The following is a 19,209-nucleotide window of genomic DNA, read 5'->3' as shown; positions in this document are numbered from 1 at the left end:
TTTTATTAATTATGGTAAACAACAGAGGTTTTGTGTGTATGTGATAATTTGAAGGTACCACAAAATCAAATCGCAGCACGTCAAATTGTGTGACGGTGGGTGTGTTTTTGCTGTGCAGGTGCTGGAGCCAGGCTCCCAGGGAGCGTCAGGGCTGATAGAGGGAGACCTGATCCTGGAGGTGAACCAGCAGCCAGTGGCTGCAGCTGGACATGGACGAGTGGTGGAGATGCTTAAAGAGTGTCCTGTGGGAGCCGAGGCTACTCTCCTCATACAGAGAGGAGCAACAGGTGAGACACAGACTTGTTTCCTTTCTGTTTGTCTGTTTGTGTGCTTGGTTATTAGTTACATATTCTAGTACAGTTTCACTCTTTCTATTGTCTGTTCGTAAGGATTACAAGGACACTTGTAGTATACACAACTAGTGCCAGTTAATCAGAATCAGAATCAGAAATACTTTATTGATCCCCGAAGGGAAACTCTGTGTTGCAGTTGCACAAATAGTATAAATATAAATAAAGAAATATAAGGAGTGTGGATATTTACATAGTTAAAGCAATATTATGATACAGGATTTACATAATTAACATAATTAAGGTGTTGCAATGGTGAAAAGTAATAATAATAATAATAATAATAATAATAATAGTAGCAGTTGAGTATTGCACCAGGTATTGCACCAGGTATAGTACAGATTCATAACAAAGGAAACGACATATAATAAAGTTTATGTTAATATGTTATGTTAATGACAACATTTGGGGGGTTGTATACATTTAATTTAGTTTCTCAAGACAATCCAAGTAAAATAATTTCTCTTGTAACTCTTTAATATCTGGTGATTGTCCTTGATCTATTTATGTCAGCAGTAGTGGAAAAAATGATTACAGCACATTTAGCATCAAAGTGGCAATTTAATACCTCTCAAAGACCAAGATGATTTCAGCAAAAGGCCCCGGGGCAAGATCAACTGCCCAGCTAAATATAAGCTGTCTTCTGATGAGATGCACAAATATCATGTTACTGCGCATCTTCAACCCCAGCTGCAGCTTAGCAAGAGAGGAGTCAAGTAAAGTTAACAGTGAGAGCTGAGAGAGCAAAAGAGATTTTGATTATGATAATGGTGAGACCCGTTCTATTTTAGAACACATTTAAATCACAGTGGTCCCTTAGTTGGATTTTATTCAAATCTCTAGATGAGACTTTTTTTTTTTAGAATATGAAATAGTTTAGAAGCTAGAAGAATGTTGAAGTTGTCTGGGGCAAAACTGGTAAAATTGTATTCTCTTTTTAAATAACAACGTAATAGTACAGGATTACTTCAGAGACCAATCATTTCTGCATGTTGGTAAAAAAAACAATAAAAAAAAACCTAAATGTTCCCCTTGGGGAAAGTGGATCCTTTCAGGAGCAAACCGCCACAGGACATATCATGAGACACAAGAAAAAACATAGAAATAAACTATATTTTGTTTAATGTATTTTATTGGTTATAACACATGCAGTGAATACACAGAAATATTAAAGATCAGAGATCAGTGTAAGCAGATGTCTTATAAGTGTTGTGGTGTCACATTAGGTGTCAGTGTTTTCTAAATGCAGCTTTATCACCAACATGTCATCAACATTTTCCACTGGAACAGATGGGAGCAACACAAGGGATTTAACAAAGGAAAGTTTTGAGATACAACACATCAGAAGCTGGTCAAATTTAAAGTGCAGCGGAGAGTTAGGGGGGGAAGTGGTTTCATTTCCACTGGGGCCACTCATCTTCAAAATAAATGCAGTTATTTTAATGTAATTACTCTGGACAGAAATGACTGTAGAGAGTGTTTTCTAGCTGGCAAACAAGCTGAACTGATGTTGCTGTTTGGCTGCCTGTACTGACTGTATTCTGAACCCTCTGAAATGATGATGCTTGGATTATACAAACATCATTTTCACTGTGTTTAGGTTCATAATGGTCATTTTTTATTTGATGCAGGTTTGATTGTAACAAAGAGAAAATATGAACCAGTCCTATTTGTAATCTTTAATGTAGCAATCTTTAAATTCTCCACTATATCTTGATTCACTGATCAAATATGATTTATCTCTGTGTGTGATTGAGTGTCCTAAACTAAACTATTTTCACTTGAATTTTTCTCACAATGGCACAATGTTTCCTTCTTCACCCATTTGAATTTGAAGCAAATATTCCATTTTGAATTTTATTGTTGTGAATTCAGACTAGGCTAGTTTTGTTCCACAATACCTGTCCCATGGTGAATCCCTGAAACAAGCTCTGCTTGTAATGAGCTGAATTACACCAGCTCAGTGTTCAGCAGTGTACCTTCCTCTTGTAGGGAAAGAAGGAGATGACCACATAATCTCAATCTCAGAAAATATTTCAATAAGGGTTATACCAGAACAGAAAAGAGGCATGAGGGTGCCTGGGTGGCTCACCTGGTGGCGCGTGCACCCATGTACAGAGGCTCGGTCCTCGCTGTAGTGACCGTGGGTTTGGTTCCAGCCTGCAGCCCTTTGCTCCATGTCATTCCCCCTCTTTCTCCTCTTTCATGTCTAAGCTGTCTTGTCAAATAAAGGCCTAAAATGCCCCAAAAGAAAAGAGGAATGAAAGAGGATTTCATTTCATTATGTCAAGTTTCAAGTGCAGTTATTGTGTAGCAGGGCAGCATGGAGTGTGGTCATTTTCTCTCTTATGCTATTTTCTAAAAGATTGGCCACCTGTGAGGAAATTAAATTGCACAGTGAAAGCTTTATTTATTTGACATGTGCTCTTGTACTGATTCTCTAAAATGTGTTCTGGTCACAGGGTCAAAATTGGACTTGATAATTACTCGTGGCTGCCTGTACCACTGAGCCCTTGGCAATGTGACGAAAACACACACTCAACCCCACAATGATTATCAAACTGCACTGTTCAACAGTCTGGGGGAAAGCTAGGCGAGTCAAAAAAAGAAGAAAAAAGAAGATTCAAAGATCATAAGTTCACCGTTTGCTTTTAATGTGCCACCCAGCAGCTTTGCCCTTCAAATTTTAATGGTCTTTTAGTCATTAATGTCTATAGTTTGTCCAGAGACAAATTGCCAGGAGTATACAGTTAATTTGCATTGTTTCTGAGATGAGAACAGAACAATAAAGAGGAATTATTGATGCATTCTCTTTTGCAATGATCCTTTTTCATGGATTTTATCTAATTAGGGATGAAAACAATCAGTCTCATATGTATCTCAGGTTTAATTTATTGAAGTGTGACAGTAATTACTATTGCAGACCAGAAAAGCAATCAAAGACATTAGCACTCACTGATCCTGATACATCAGATCTGATCTGATGTAAGCTGCTGCCGTGGGTTTGCTGATTTTCACCAGTCCTGTTGTCGCCAGTATTCAGGTACATAGTATTGATGAACTGTTGCCTCATCCTAGGGAATTGATTGTGTACTGTTTGTTGTTCAATTAATTATACTCAGTGAGTTACGTGGAAGCCAATAACTTCTAAGTCTGTGCTGTGCACAAATGACTCATGTGTCTTAATCAGGAATAAAAAAACAGTAACTGTGTATGTGACTGCACGTCAGCATGCACAGATGTGTACATGAGCAGCTGAGATCAAATATGGTGCTTAGCAGTCAAGCATCTTATGACCATGCAGAGCCACCATATGCCACCTGGTGGTTAACTTTTGCAAAGACATACACTCATGTTTTGCTGGCACATACGCCATTTAAAAAAGATGTTGAAATTTCCCCACACAGATTAACGCATCATCACATGAACATAGACATATCTGTAATCACATGTACACACATGCACACAGCTTGCACCAGAAATCCTTAAATGCTATGCTGAATGTGCCAATTTAGATCCCTTCCCCCAAAGATGCCATATCTTCCAACCTCACCAGTTTCTATCAAACAACTCAAGACAACGGCCCCACAGGGACTATCAGCCTGACACACCAGGAACCTCTCTGTCTCTCTGTGTGTTGCTCTCCTTGCTGCAGGGTGAAAGAGAGGACAAGGTCCTTTACAATGACTCTGATGTGCAAAGTGTCAAGAATACTTAAGCAATATGTTCCCAGACATAGGGTTTCTGTGCAGAACATCAATGGAATTTAGCTTGCACAATTCAGATGTGAGACTGAGAGCATCAGTGCTTTGTGTGTAACACACAGGGTGTTAGACGTCCACTGCATGTGTGAGTGTGTTTGTGTTTGTCTCTGTGTCTGACTGCTGTAGCGTGGGCACTCTGCCAGAGTTCCACTTAGCTCTGGTCGTGTTCACAGCTCCATCCCCTGACATCGCAGTTTGAAGCGGAGCCAACCACAGACTAGAGACATTTTGCAGCACGAATGAGAATGCAGATCATGGCTGTGGGGGAAAAAAGGTGTCAGGCTGCAAAAGCCAATCAGGCTGATCTGAATGCCATCCAGAACTCAGCAGGCTAGTCTGTGAGGCTGGCCTGGCAGACTGTCTGACCACTGACTCCAGAGAGAGGCAGCGTGAAGCCTCTCTACCTAATTCATTTGTAATTCATCAGCATTCATACAAGTCTGCCACACTTCTGGCATAAATGCAGAGCATTTAAATTAAGCTTAAATGCCTCAGTGAAGATGATGCTCCTCTTTAATATGAGTGGACAATTGCTTTGTTGCTCGTACTCATGTCCCACAGTGGGTCATAAAGGAAGGTTTCCTGAGAATGAGTTATTAGAATTCCTGAAGGGCTTCCCTGAAGGCCCGCATTCCCTGCAGAACGTGATTATTAGCCCCAACCTCCCGCAGAGCCTGTCCCTCTGTTGCTACTACCGTGCAAAAATCATTTCAGCACCACGAACAGTTCTTCTCAAACCTCCATTCATGTTCTTGTGTGCATGTACAGGGAGGACCTTTTTTCTCCTATTAATCATATTCTTGTGTCTTTCTACACGCTCAAAGACTTAACAGGGACATTTATTTTTAAAATGGGAAAGATTTCCACGTAGAAAATATGCTTTACTGGGGACAAATGGAGGAGGGCCAGGGTTGGAAAATGTTGGAAAATAAAAGATAAAAGTGTAAAGAATGACCAAAATTAATTAATTTTCATTTTATGTCTTCACATGGACTGGCAGTGATCTATTGTATTTAGTTTCCGTCAAATGACCCATCATTGGCTGATTTTCATGGAAAGTCCTGCCATTCTGCTGCTGAGTGCTCTTGCCATCATCTGATGAATCTAAAAAGCATGAGGATGTATTTGCAGAGTAATTCAGTAAATATATTTTATCCGGTGGTCTCTGACATTTCTCAGGAAATCTCATTAATGGAATAAATATTAAATATAACAGGGTTCTCTAAAGTTTTTCAGTTTCCCAGGCCTGTTAAAGGATACATCAGGGATGCAGGAGTCTAGCATTGTTTGAGACACAGAGTGTATCTATGTGCTTCTATCCACATGTGTTAAGATTCAAACTGCATGTTTATACAAAGCAGCCATTGCATGTAATCCCCCCCATGTGTAAATGTACTATATATTTGGGTCTCAGCATGTGTTGTATGATTCAGTTGAGTCACAGGGGAGTGGTGGTGATGAAATTGTTGTTGTGATGTAGAGGGCTCATTGCTTCCTACATGCAGATAAAATATGACTTGCAGAGGAGTGTGTGCGTGTGTGCGTGCGTGTGTGTGCGTGTGTGTGCGTGTGTGTGTGCGTGCGTGCTGGGGGAAGGGGGTCTGTGCTTTTGCCGGCAGCCAATGATGTAATTATGTTGAAAACAAATGCAACAACCAAACCCGTTTAGGGAGAGTTATACAAACAAAGTCAAAACAGAGGAATATGACAGTAGCGAACTGAGATGTTTTCTTCACATGTTAAAGTGCTCATATTGTGCTTTTTGGCTTTTTCCCTTTCCTTTATTGTGTTATGTATCTTTGTTGTGCCTTTAATAGCTTTACAAAGTGAAAAAGCCCAGAATCACCCCCAAAGGAACTTACTATCGCCAACAGAAAACACTGTTCACAAATTGCTCCAAACAACTCTGTTTTTGTCCAGCCTTTACTTCCATGACAAATGTCCGTCACTTTGTAAAACACCCGTTATAATGCTTGCCTAGTTGCTAGCTGCTAGCATGGCACAACCTCAGACTCTGCTTCTGACTGGCTTTTAGTGCCGACCTTGGCACTGCGCATGTGCGACTCCCAACAAAGATGGAATAGAAGTGAGATGCCTCTCAGTAGCTAAAACGGAAAGCTCAACACACAGGGTGAAAAGAGAAGCTGCAGCATAGCACAGTACAACAAAAATGTGGTGTTTTTTGTATGTATAGTAATTCTGACATAACTTCTAAATACAGTTATAAACCTGAAAATGAGCATAAAATAAGCACTTTAAGGGAAGATGTTTTAACATGTGTTTTAAATACCTCATTAAAAAAACCTTTGCACATAGATTCCATTATAGTTTGTTTTATGTCTGTATAGTTGTAATTGTATTTTATCTGTATTTTTGTTTCGTAAGAATCCAACAGATTATCCAAGTCTGCTCTCAGTAAACTGCGTTTTCTCTTTCTTCCTCAGGCCACATCTCTCCGTGGAAGGGCCCCAAACAGGTACATTAATTAAAACAAATGTGTTTCTTCTTTTGTGTGTGTAGCTTTGACTGAAAGAAAAAGAGACAGGGAGAAAATATGTGTCTCTGAACCAAATTTGTTTGTTGAAGCAGAGAGGTAAGATTGAAGCGTGTAGGATTTGTCATTGGACTGTGTTGCCTCAGAGGTGTTTGGCTTTTTGCTTCATTGTGAAATGAGCCAGCCTGTCGTGACCTGCTTATTGGTTTGATCACATCAGATCTCACACCTCACCAGCTGGGGAAATGCTCTTCAGATTTGTGCTTAAACTGCAGCTGCTTATACAATCATTCAATCATTCATGGTATTATTTAGGTTCACACACTTTCATGACAACAAATTCTCTATCATTGTTTAAGTTTCATTTCTGCATATAGTAGGCCTTGAATTTGTTGGTTGAACTTGTGTCATTAATTTTTGTATTTGAAAACAACGTTCATAGAGATAATTCATCACCATAAACCACAAAGCTTTTTTAAATTTTGTGTTTACATACATACTGCAGGTCAGTGCTGTATAGTATTTGTTATAGAGTTTGATAAGCTTTGTTGTTTACTCCTGCCCACATAGTGCAGTAACACGTGGGCTGTTGCCAGCACTGTCGACCATGAGTTTCGCTTTGCCAGATCTCCAGCCTGCAGCCTTACTGTGGCGTAAGGTCTGGCTACACCACAGATATATCTGGGGTAGAAAAAGACACTTTGAGTTGTTAGCATTTCTTTAAATCCATCACAGTCGTCTTGGGCAGTGCTAATTTCCGGGCGCAGCGAAAGTGGCTCTGCAAAATGTTCTCGGAAAATAAATTTAAATACTGAATGAACTTAAATGTTCACATAATAAAGTCACGTAAGCTATTTAAATTAGCTAGATTGAGGTAACAGACAGCCACATCATTGGCCTTAGCTCTGAAACAGCTGAGCAAATCACTGATGCATGACAACAACAAATGAAGAAATTCTTCTTTAGAAAATCATATTGTTGTCAACATGAACGCACTGATACAGATACAGAATTACTGAAGAAATATGGATCCTGCTTTACTACCAACTACAATAAACTTTTTTGTGTGTATTTTAAGCATTTACTGGTGGGAGAGTTTTTAATAAATCTTTTATATTTTGAGAATTGTTCTGGTCGGGTTAGACTTGAAGTACTTTATTTCCTCTTTGACAAAATCATCAGATTGGCAGCTGATTGACGTGCCAAAAACAAACGTGGTTCTCCAACTTCTATTTTTTGCACTAAAACACCAAAAACTTGCTTTATGCTGCCTCATTTAAAGGGACCTCTCATCAAACACAATTTGCAGATCTCACTGACTTTTAAGCAAAACTCTGAACACATTCTCATTCTCAAAACACATTCTGTACTCTAATGCACATGTCATCCATACTGGTAAACACAAGTGGCAACAATCAAATACAAATAGAGAACACGTGTCGTTGATTAAACACAACCACTCAAAATGTATTTCACTTGTTTCAGATGTTGTGACACAACCAATATAAGCCAGTTCAGAGAGCAGACAGTTTGCTTTAGAAGGGAAAATATTTCTTGTGATGTTGACAAAGTGCTATGGCCTGACCCAGCCCAAAGACGAGAAGGAGCACATTGATCACATGTTTATTCCTTTGGTTTTTGTCCCTTTTACAGTAGTATTGTATACTTAGTACAGTGCATTGTAGGCTGTATACTGGACAATGAACAAATTGTATGGGCCTGAACATTGCACTTTCCATTTGTTACAGTACTGACTGCTCACGAGATTTTGACTGGTTGCAGTATCACAGAGACAAAGGACAAGTTTGTGAGATACAGGGTACAGTTCTTTAAGAATAGGGGTACAAGAAGGAGGAAGATCATAAAAATTGCAAAGAACAAAGCAGAGTAGTGATTTCTGATCAATTTTGAACTACTATGATGTTTTTGTCCATCAACGACAATGACGGAAAAATATGCAATTGGTTTTGAGATAAAAAATGTACTGAAAACTATATGTGTTTTGAACAATGGGTATTTTTATTTGTTGGTGTATTGTTTACTGACTGCTTGATAGTGTACATCATTTTGATCACTTTCTTTAGGATTTGAGAGCACGTGTTTGATTTTGAACACAGGTAAAACAGTTTTGAGGTAAACGTTTCATGAGGTTTTGAAGATGAGGATTTGTGTTTAATGTTTTCATAAAATGGAGCAAGGTTTCAGAAATTATGTTTTAGCAATTGAGAAAAACTGTGATATCTGTTGTTGGTGTTTTCCTTGTAGTTGCCTGACCAGTGGGACCCACATGGCAGCCCCCAAGCAAACCTATCCGGCCCAGTTTTGCCACCTGGCATGCCCTTCCCAAACCAGCCACAGCACCGCACATCTGTGCCGGACTCCACCGAGGGTTTTGATCTCAACAAACCTGACCCCTATGACCTGTACGAAAAGTCTAGGGCTATCTATGAGAGCCGACGTGAGTACTGAAACTTAGTTCATCGGAGATAGCAATATATTGCTATAAATTACACATAAAATGGTGATTTGAAATTAATTAAAAAGTCAACCTTTAATGTCTTTATTTGTGTCTCAGGTCCAGAGTATGAAGAGGTGGAGGTGCACCTGCTGAGGGAGAAGACCGGGTTTGGCTTCCGCATCCTGGGGGGAGACGAGGCCGTGCAGGCTGTGAGTCCGGACGCCCGTGACAAGGCTCGTATGGGACGGGCTGGACCACACATATATTTAACTTCATACACACCAACCTCGTCTCACTCGCACATAATCTCATCTAACTCAGTTACACACATTTGACCAACATCTGCTCCCCACACACACTTACACACAAGCGCTCCTTGGGTTTCTCACACTGCCATAACTGCTCAGTACCTCCCATACTGAAGACACGCCTTGCTAACTTGTCCACATGTCAAACAGCATGCAAACTATGATACAGAAGAATGAGGCAGGAAGATATTCAAGGTGGAAAAATGTTACCATGACCCAAAACTAATTTCCAACCTGGAGAAAGCAATTACTGAGTGATTCCACTGTCTCTGTTTCATTTTCTTCACCTTTATCTATATTGCTAATATTGATTTTTTTTTAACAGATTGTTATTGGCGCTATAATAGAGAACACTCCCGCTGAGCGCGATGGGCGGCTTCAACCTGGGGATGAGCTCATTTCTGTGGATAAAAATGTGGTGGCTGGGAAACCGCACAAATACGTAATAGACTTAATGCACGCAGCCGCTCGCAACGGTCAAGTCAGCTTGACTGTGAGAAGGAGAGTGCAAATGCCTGGTGAGGACTTCAAGCTTTTTTTGTTATTTTTAATTTTTTTTCACACTTAACCAAGACTGGAGAACGTGCTGCACATTTCACTGGCATCAAATAAAGAAAAATAAATATGAATATATATGTATGTATGTATGTATGTATGTATATAAAATATAATATAAATAGACAACTTAGACAGAAAACACATGATGACAATTTTGTGCAGGATCAGTGTGTACTTCTCTGCCACGCGTCCTTTCTGTGGTAGCAGATCATGTATACATCCATCCAAGGGCACACAGTCTAAATCTCATTTAAATATATAAGGGACCTTTTGTAAAAACAATGAAACACCAAGTATTTTTCGGAATTTTCAATATTAACTCTGTGTGCCACAGACAATGTGCTCTCTGGTGCACAGAATTGTCCCTCGAGAGCGTGTGTGCGTTTTGACCAACAACAAAATGATGACCTGGTCGGTTCACAGCAACACAGTGAAGGCAACTAAGAGTGAATGCCTAATCTTTTAGCTTGGTATTGTGCAAACATAGAAAAAATACCGACCAGATTTGTTCAAGAAGAGCAGAAATACTCTGGCTTATATTTAACGTGAATCACTGATGCTGTAATTTAAACAGACTGTGTTTTACCTGTGTAGTAGACTTGAGTGATCTACTGTGTATGCTGCGTGGTGGATACAGAATTGCCAAATACGTTTGCACACACTCTCTCGAGCACAGCTGTTGTGTTCACTGTTGCTGGTTGACATGTAAAACAACATTAAGCAGGAGGTGTTCTGTGACCATCCAGTGTGTTCACTACTGAATATTGAGAAATGTTACTTTCTTTTAGCTTTTGGAGGCATTTAATGACATGTAACTACACATATAGTGGGAGAGGGATTTCCATTTTTCATACATATAGTATGGGGCAATTTTAATACTCCTATCCTTGTTTGTTTTAGGCACTTCAGCAGGCTCTGTGCTTTGTGTCTTTCTAAATGCAGTGCAGTTGCAAGGTCATGCATAAAAAAGAGTCAGACCTGTCAAATGACAAACGGAAAAGCTCAATTTGACTTTGACACAATGTCCCTGCGAGAAGTAGAAAAGTGCACCCTTGCATGTAATACATTCTGCCGAACTGAAATTTCTCCAATGGCTACAACAAAAATGTAAAATAAATAGCCACTGAGAGTAAGTTGCTCATGTTTCACAGTAAAATAGCTGCTGCTTTGAGTCATCCCATCTCCTATCTTGCTCCCTTTCCTCCAGGTGAACTGTGTCCTGTGAATGGCCGCAGCCCCGGCTCTGTTTCGACACAACACAGCTCCCCGCGTAGCGATGCAGCCTCAGCTTCGGGCCCTGCAGCGGTCGCCGTCCCAGCTGCCACCTCTCCTCCAGAGGGTTCTGCTCTGCAAACTAGTGATGTGGTTATTCACCGCAAGGAGAATGAGGGCTTCGGCTTCGTCATCATTAGCTCCCTGAACAGACCGGAGAATGCCACCGTCATCAGTAAGTTGTTTCTGTCTTGAGCCCTAAAGATTGTTACTGAACACAAATAGTGATTTGTAAATACTGATGACTAAGGATTTTTTTTTTTTATAATGATTTTAAAAACATTTAAAATGTGTTAAATGTATTTATAAGAAGCAGTGGTGGACTGTAACTATATATATTTATAAAAGTACTTTTAATGCTTTAAGTACATTTTCCTGATGATGCTTAGATACTTTTACTTAAGTAAGATTTTTAATGTAGGACTTTTACTTATAATGTAAATGATCTTAATACTGCTTCCACCACTGCTGTCTTGTTAAGACGTTATTGTCATTTCTGTTTGGTGACATTGCTTCATAAGGAATAAGTGTGATGTGTAAAAGTGACTGCAATGTTCAAAAACAGTTTCATAACAGGTAATGCTCGGGTTGTAATAATATTCTACATGTTTTTCTCTCCATATCAAAATGGAGTTCTTTCAGTGCTGTTTTGACATCTTTTTTCAAAATTGCCATTGACAACCACCTTGTTATTGCCTGTTTCCAGCTGTGCCCCATAAAATAGGACGTATCATTGAGGGCAGCCCTGCGGACCGATGTGGGAAGCTGAAGGTGGGCGACCGGATCCTGGCTGTGAATGGACAGTCCATCATCAGCATGCCGCACGCAGACATTGTCAAGCTCATTAAAGATGCTGGGCTAACAGTCACACTGCACATCATACCAGAGGAGGGTGAGTGTTTGTGTGTGTGTGTGACATGAAACCACATTTTGTTACTGTTTTCCCCTTATAGGAGAAAACTCTCTGAAGTCAGTCTGCTTTGTCTTATATGAATATATTTTATCTTACTTGGCCAAGGAAATCCGTACACACAAAATGCTTCAGTCTTCTGAAGTAAAAAGACAGTTTCACATATAGTAAGTCAGAAAAGAGCACAAGATTAGGAGGAGTTGTGTTCCCCAACTTTTTGGTTATGGTGATGATTAAACATAATTTTAACATATAATCATAATCTTAATCTAATTCTGAGCATTAGAACAAGGCTAAAGGCTACAAGGCTTGTATAGCTTGTACAGCAGATAATTAGTTTTGATAAATAGTTTCCTCAAAGATAAAATAGAAAATTTTCAAACATTACAGCAGGCTTGTGCATCCTGAACATGTTTCCTTTGTCAATTTGTTCTAAAGCCTTGTCATCTGAGTTTGACATTTTTCAAACAGGTGAAATCTTGTCCTTCACAGGTTCCCATTCTGGCCCCGGCTCAGAGAAGCAGAGCCCCATGACCCAGAAACACAGCCCCCAGACCCAGCCCAGCCCTGTAGCCCAGCCAGGCCAAGGAGGTACCCAGCCTGGCCAAACAGCCACTCAGACAGGTCAAATACCTGCCCAGCCTGGCCAGACACCACCTCAGACAAGCCAAACAGTGACTGGCCCTCTCGCCACCAGCAGCCTCCCAGCATGCACCAGCTGGAACCCAGCAGAGCCCAGTCACCCAGCCCTCTGGCCCCCCTCCACAGATCTACCTCCATGACGGCAGGTAAGACAGCGCTAAGAGGGATGTTCTTGTTTGTACGTTTTGTGAGATTCCTTAAGCACAGTGTGTCTTGGTTACAGAACAAAGAGTGACTGGGAGAAAAAGAAGAAGAGTTTTTGAAAGGCGACAGATACTAAACTGTGTATACAGATGAGTGTGCCATCCTGTCCTTGCATGCCAGTACTGTTAGTTCAGTAGAAAACCTGTGACTGCAGGCAACTTTTGTCCCAGACAGTCTCTCAGTCTCAGGCTGGTTTCTATGTTGCATAATAGCACTTAGCTCTTACAGTGTCAGTGAATAATTTACTTTAAGGTATCTCTTCTATAATGCAGGAACCCAGCAATCCGGCCCTCTTCCATATCAAAACTATGAAAGCGTGAGTGCATGCATGGATGGCTGTGTGTGCATGTGAGTCTCAGATCAAGAGCAGCGCTCCCAGAGCTGTGGATGTATGCCCAATTTACAAGTGGGAGCTTGATAAAAGTTTTAAAACAAAGAGTGATATTTAAATCCCTTTTAGTCTCCTTAGCTGCACACACTCAGTAGTCTTTTCAGTAAGACATCTCCTTATTTGCTGTGCTTCTTCAAATCAATGCTCTCTCCAGTGGGGCACAAACTTCTCCTTTGATTTTGTTGCTTTCTCTCTCCTCACAGGTCAGAGGTAAAAGCCAGACAGGACGTTAAACCTGACTTCCGCCATCCTCCATTCACTGATTACAGGCAACCTCCAGTAGACTATCGCCACCCACCGGTTACGGATTATCGACAGCCGCCGACGCTGGACTACAGACACCCGCCTGGTCTAATGGATTTCAGACAGCATCCTGCAGCTGCACAGTTCCCTCTGGGGCTGCCTCCTGACTTCAGACCACAGGTAAAGCTAGATCAAGAACCATTTGCTCAAGTTAACACTGTGTTGAACATTAAGTATACATATTCATTTGAATGCAGTTATGCCACCACACTTTGGAGCGAGTGTTGGTACTCTTTGTTTTCAGCTTAATAGTCGTACACTGTTATTTTTGGGGGGATTTTTGCAAGTTGTAACGTTTTTTCTGCAGGACTATGATTACTTCACGGTGGAGCTGGAGAAAAGCGCAAAGGGTTTTGGCTTCAGTATCCGCGGGGGCAGAGAGTACAAGATGGATTTATTTGTGTTGCGCCTTGCTGAAGATGGTCCTGCTATACGTAATGGAAGGATGAGGGTGAGATGACAAAGTTGAAAAGCTCATTGTGTTATGATTGGAATTGCTGTCAGTGAAAACAGTTGTTATGATGAAGAAATGTAGAACACAGACGTGTACTGAGAAGCAGAAGAAATGCCAGTTTGTCCATCTTGACGTCCATATTACATTGTTTGTGTAATGTGGGATATATTTATTTCACAGATTTTAAAGACAGTGTAAAATTGAAGACAGCACAGATTTTTTTGCCTTTCAAAAAAAGACAACACTGCTGTTGTTCTTCTGCAACTTGATTATTATAGATAGATGATAGCTTTTTATTATAATTATTATTATTATTATTATCTTTCTATCCTGACCCATCTTCGTCATGGGACAGGAATGGCTTATAGTTTAGGAAAGGGGTAAAGCGAGTCACTATAAGTGCATGTCAACTCACTGACCCTCTGCTCCCCCCTTAACAATTCCCGTTGAGATGCACTTGAAGAACACACTTAATAGCACTACCCACCAGCAGGAACAGTGGTTGTGTAAAAAAGTCAACTTTCCATGGATAACCAGAGGCTGGCAGAAATCGACTCATCCTCTGTGTGTCTCCTCCAGGTAGGGGATCAAATCATTGAGATTAACGGAGACAGCACTCGGGACATGACTCACGCCCGCGCCATTGAACTCATCAAGGCGGGAGGCAGGCGAGTCAGGCTGCTGCTAAAGCGAGGCACAGGACAGGTGCCAGAATATGGTGGGTTTTCCTGGCACAAAGTTTCTAAATGTCTAACTCTTTCCACTCGCTCTCCTTAGTCTCTGACCTGATCTCTTTCTCACTTTCATACAAGAGATTCATCGTCTGAGGTCCAGCATTACTGTTTTTTAACCAGAATGGCTTTTTCCTGCAAATGCTGTGTTTTACTCAAGAACTTAACATGCATTAATATCTTTCTGCATATTACTCCTTGCTCTGCAGTCTTCCATACTGTCATCTAAAAAAACTTGTCCTGATATAAAAAACTATTCCAATCAAATAGTAGAATAACAGCTTAATCTTAAGCCTTTGTGTGTTGTAACCCCTCTGCTTTAAGTCTAATGATTGGTATAGGCTTTTACTTGCCTTCCCTCAGGAATGGTTCCTTCCAACCTCTCCATGTGCATGAAAGGTGACACACTAAGCTCCCCCTATTTCTTCCTAATGGGCCACTCTAAAGACACGGTTTGTGAAAAACTGCATGTCTCTTTCTCCATACTGAATAATCTGAGTGCAGCGTAGCTCTCAGCATGCAATCCTGTATGCATGAATATGAGTTTATGCATGGGACAATAGAAGCTCTGTGTGTATCTATGTGTGTATGTGTGTGGGTGCTTCTGCGTATTGTAGTAAGAGAGCAATATGGTTTGAAGTGACCCTCCAGATTTAATTGTATCATCCTGAAGAGGGTTGTGAAGTAGACTGTGTGAAATCAATCTGCTCAGGATCAGTCTGTCACAAAACTACAAAGATGGTAATTTTTTTCAAGCACTGAATGAATCTTGTCCCACACCAGCCTTTAGGTGTAGAGGCTCACATGGCAAGGTGTGTGCTGCTCACACACATTTGCATGCAACTTTGCCTTATATACAGTATGTACTCTGTGTGTGTGTGTGTGTGTGTGTGTGTGTGTGTGTATATATATATATATATATATATATATATATATATATAATGATGTGGATGTGTTATTATGTACTGTACATCTTTTTATCTCTCTGTTTTTCCACCGTTCTCTCTGTGTGCATGTGCATGCTGCTTTGTGCCTTTCTGCTTTTATTTCTGTCCACCTGAGCATGTTTCCTTCTTCCCTTACAGACTGTGCCGGCCCCTGGGATTCCTTTTCTACAGACCACTCTGCCCTGCAGGAAGTGACCCTCAAACAGTACCCAAATCCATTACTCTCATCCCATCCAGCCTCATCCCCAGACTCCCCTCATCAGCTCCCTCTAGAGGCCACAGCGTGCATGGCAGACAAAGCTCTACTGCTGACAGACCACAGCTCCATTAAAGGGGCTACAGGTGGCAGGTCCACCCATCAGAAGTACATCATCAGGGGGCAGGGAACCCCTCAGGGGTGCGGAGAGGTGGACTGTGGACCAGGCGACAGACAGCCTCGGGCTTTGCCTCCCAAAGCTGTCCTGGGGAGGTCCGTTGAAAGAAGAGAGAGGCAGAGGGATACTTGCTCCCCCTGCTGTGAGAGAAACGGCCTGCACACACAGGCAATGAACACTGTCTGGCCTTGGGACCCATATGTGAGTGAGAATTTGAATGGAGCCTCTCTCTGCAGTGGAGATGGACATGTCAGCCTCCAGGAGAGGCTGGTGTCCAGAGGTTTGTTCCCCAGAGAAGATGAGAGGGCCAGTGGCCACAGTGGGCTCTGCTGCCCCTCTAAAACCATGGAAGATCCTTCTACGAGGAGTGTAGCAGCCTCCCCTGGGCCCTGGAACGTCCCTGGGTCTGACAAGCTGCCTGGCACCCTGAGGTCCTGGACCTCCACAGTAAGCAGGTAGAATGGATCTCGCTGGTTTGAAACGGATCACACTGTCTGGCTCCTCATTCAGTTCACCATCCAAGTCTGAGAAAAGCTCTCCCTCACCTTCTCTCTTTGTGTCCTGTTTTCTTCTCCATCATATTTTATGCCTCATTTGTTCTTATGAGATAATTATTACACCCACCACCTTAAAAAAGAGAGGAACTTTCACAGATGTTGTAACATACAGTATAAAACTGATGGAGACTACACAATATGTAGGCATTTTAGCCCCTCAGATGCAACAGAAAATGTTCTGATTACAGATGGAGCAACAATGTCAGATTCTGAGTGGAGCTATTCTTGCGACATGTACCTTTAACTGCTCGACCGTATCTGGCTCAGATTGGTTAGTGCAACGTAACCTCAGATGGAACAAGATTCCTCGCAGGACAGAGACATATGTACATCCAAGAGATTTACTTTTGCTCCATTTTCTCTGTGCAGTTGGAAGATCTGGGGAGGGAGGCAGTGACACAGACACTCCTAGAGGACATGGCACTGGTCCAAGTGACAGCCTGGTTAACCCGACATATGTTAGATCTCACATGCCTACCAATATATCATATACTGTAAATGTAAGGATGTGAAAAATATGTACATTTGGTAATCTCAAAAACATACTTGTGTTTTTGAGGCAGTGTTGTAGTTAGATACATTGTAAAGAAAAGAGAAAAAACCCACCAGGACAGAATTTTAGGATCACTATTTCCATGGCCTCGTCGATTACTACATATCAAAGACTGTGAAAGTCACCAAACCCAGACTGCTGAGGGAGGCAGCTGTCATGTGCGTGGATATAAACCACCATGTCTTTATACAGGGACTCACATGTCTTTTAGAGTTAGAACATAGAGAGGATATCCTCTGTGGAGCTGGTACTCATGTGAGACAAAAAGAAAATCTTTTTTTCTCAAATTGAACTTTTAAATGACTAAAAAACAGTTGGCTTAGTAAGAACTCATAATCCTGTTCTGTACACAACTTGATCACAAGTCAACCATGCAGTCATTGTGCAGAATTATAAGGCGTGTTGTATTCATTCAATGCTCAACGAAAGAATTTTGTCCAGTCTATATTTTCCATTTCTATGCCTTTTACTGTGCTAAGTGTACCACATCACTGTGGGAGAGGGGCATCGGTGTGGGGAAGAGGAGGCCGATGGTTATGAGGTGGGGCGGAGTGCCTTACTCAAACTAATGCAGTGCTGTTTGTTTTGGGAACTGGATGCAAAACAGATGTTAATGACCATGCACACAAATCAGCCTGGAGCCTGTTTTCTTCTGACTTAACACCAAGCAGTATATATACAGTCATCTTGATGCACTCTTATCAATGTCAATGATTGCCCTTGTCCCCTAGCGCTTAAATGGGGATACATTGTAGCCTGTAGCATTATATCCTCTTCTTAGAGTCATCTGGGAAAGTGGAGCTGTGAACATTTATCCAGACAGGGTTATCACAGTGGACCGTGGTTTCTGTTGTTTCGGAAGAGTCTCATTTCAGCTTTATTTGTCTATTCTGTAAAGAAAACAAGTTAAGTTTGCATTGTTGCAAGCTGAACCAATGCTCGCGGAATCAAAACCCAAGACTTTAGATGATGTGTAAACACAAATGCATTGAAACGTGTTTGATCACAATGTTTTGATACTGGCAGAGTGGAGGCATGCTGCTATTAAACTAACGGAGATGAAGTCACTATCCTCCTGCATTGCTCCATTTTGATATCATCTATTTCTCTCAACAATATGTTTGCTCTCATTAGAAATTAAATAACCAGAGCTTTTTGAGGACTGGAGGACCGGATGAGTAAAATCACAATGCATTGTGACAACTTGACTGAATGCAGCACGATGACACATCCGAGCTGTACTTGTAAACTTGTATAGGTTTACTGGTTAACTGCTTTTTGCAAGACAATGCACCTTTAGACTGGGATACTAGTATGACCTGAAAAGTTGAATCCAACTGTGTTCATGTGATAAACTGGTTAGCAAGGAGCATGAGACCATGCCATTAGGCTGTAGAAATGTGTTTACTCTATGTACAAATGTCAAAGTTTAGAAAAAGGTGAAAGAATATGTCATCCAGCTCTCTGTCTCCGTCCAGGCCATACCCCTGCCTGCTGTGAGTGATTTTGTATACAAAAACAAAAACTGCTTTATTGGAACTTGTGAAGGATGGCACGTTCATAAATCCCCATTGAGATCAAGTATAACTGTGTAGTGTTAATTGTGTATTATTCACCTTGTACAGCTGTATTCCTACAAATATGGTTTACTGTATCATTGATACTGTAGTTTCAAAGACGTGAACTATTTTTATGAAATGCGACAGTACTGATATATTACATTTTGCTAAAAAACAAAAAACTTGTTTACTGAAAGATATTCTAAAATACTGTCAAATAAACTCTTGACATGGTGTAAAATATTCATTTGTAGAAATTGTGTTACTAGTAATTACTACGATGAGGCTTTCACAGGTTCCAGTTTCTCAGGCATTGTGCTTCCTTTCTGTTTTATATAATTCTAAATTGATTCTTTTTGGAGGAATAAGTGGACAAAACA

The 19,209-nt window shown here is 40.9% G+C and overlaps 1 protein-coding gene across 4 annotated transcripts in view; it reads left to right on the top strand.

Annotated features, from left to right (window-relative positions):
* Window positions 1–19,072, top strand: part of magi2b (membrane associated guanylate kinase, WW and PDZ domain containing 2b) — a 75,270-nt gene extending 56,198 nt beyond the window's left edge. The window contains exons 11-23 of one of the 4 annotated variants that reach the window (XM_032524725.1): window positions 119–287; window positions 6,559–6,590; window positions 8,874–9,066; window positions 9,184–9,275; window positions 9,700–9,892; window positions 11,140–11,379; window positions 11,911–12,108; window positions 12,607–12,705; window positions 12,833–12,902; window positions 13,555–13,774; window positions 13,962–14,105; window positions 14,688–14,826; window positions 15,925–19,072. In XM_032524725.1, the coding sequence (XP_032380616.1) occupies window positions 119–287; window positions 6,559–6,590; window positions 8,874–9,066; window positions 9,184–9,275; window positions 9,700–9,892; window positions 11,140–11,379; window positions 11,911–12,108; window positions 12,607–12,705; window positions 12,833–12,902; window positions 13,555–13,774; window positions 13,962–14,105; window positions 14,688–14,826; window positions 15,925–16,619 (2,484 nt within the window). In that variant the 3' untranslated portion in view covers window positions 16,620–19,072. Of the gene's footprint in view, window positions 1–118; window positions 288–6,558; window positions 6,591–8,873; window positions 9,067–9,183; window positions 9,300–9,699; window positions 9,893–11,139; window positions 11,380–11,910; window positions 12,109–12,585; window positions 12,903–13,554; window positions 13,775–13,961; window positions 14,106–14,687; window positions 14,827–15,924 lie in introns of those variants that run through there. The other 3 variants (XR_004333279.1, XR_004333278.1, XM_032524724.1) reach the window with 3 other exon arrangements.
* Window positions 19,073–19,209: the final 137 nt, after the last annotated feature.

Source organism: Etheostoma spectabile, chromosome 8 (assembly GCF_008692095.1).
Source record: "Etheostoma spectabile isolate EspeVRDwgs_2016 chromosome 8, UIUC_Espe_1.0, whole genome shotgun sequence".
Lineage (NCBI taxonomy): Eukaryota > Metazoa > Chordata > Actinopteri > Perciformes > Percidae > Etheostoma > Etheostoma spectabile.
Note: the sequence above shows the minus strand (reverse complement) of the source record. Positions and strands in the feature narration are given on the sequence as shown.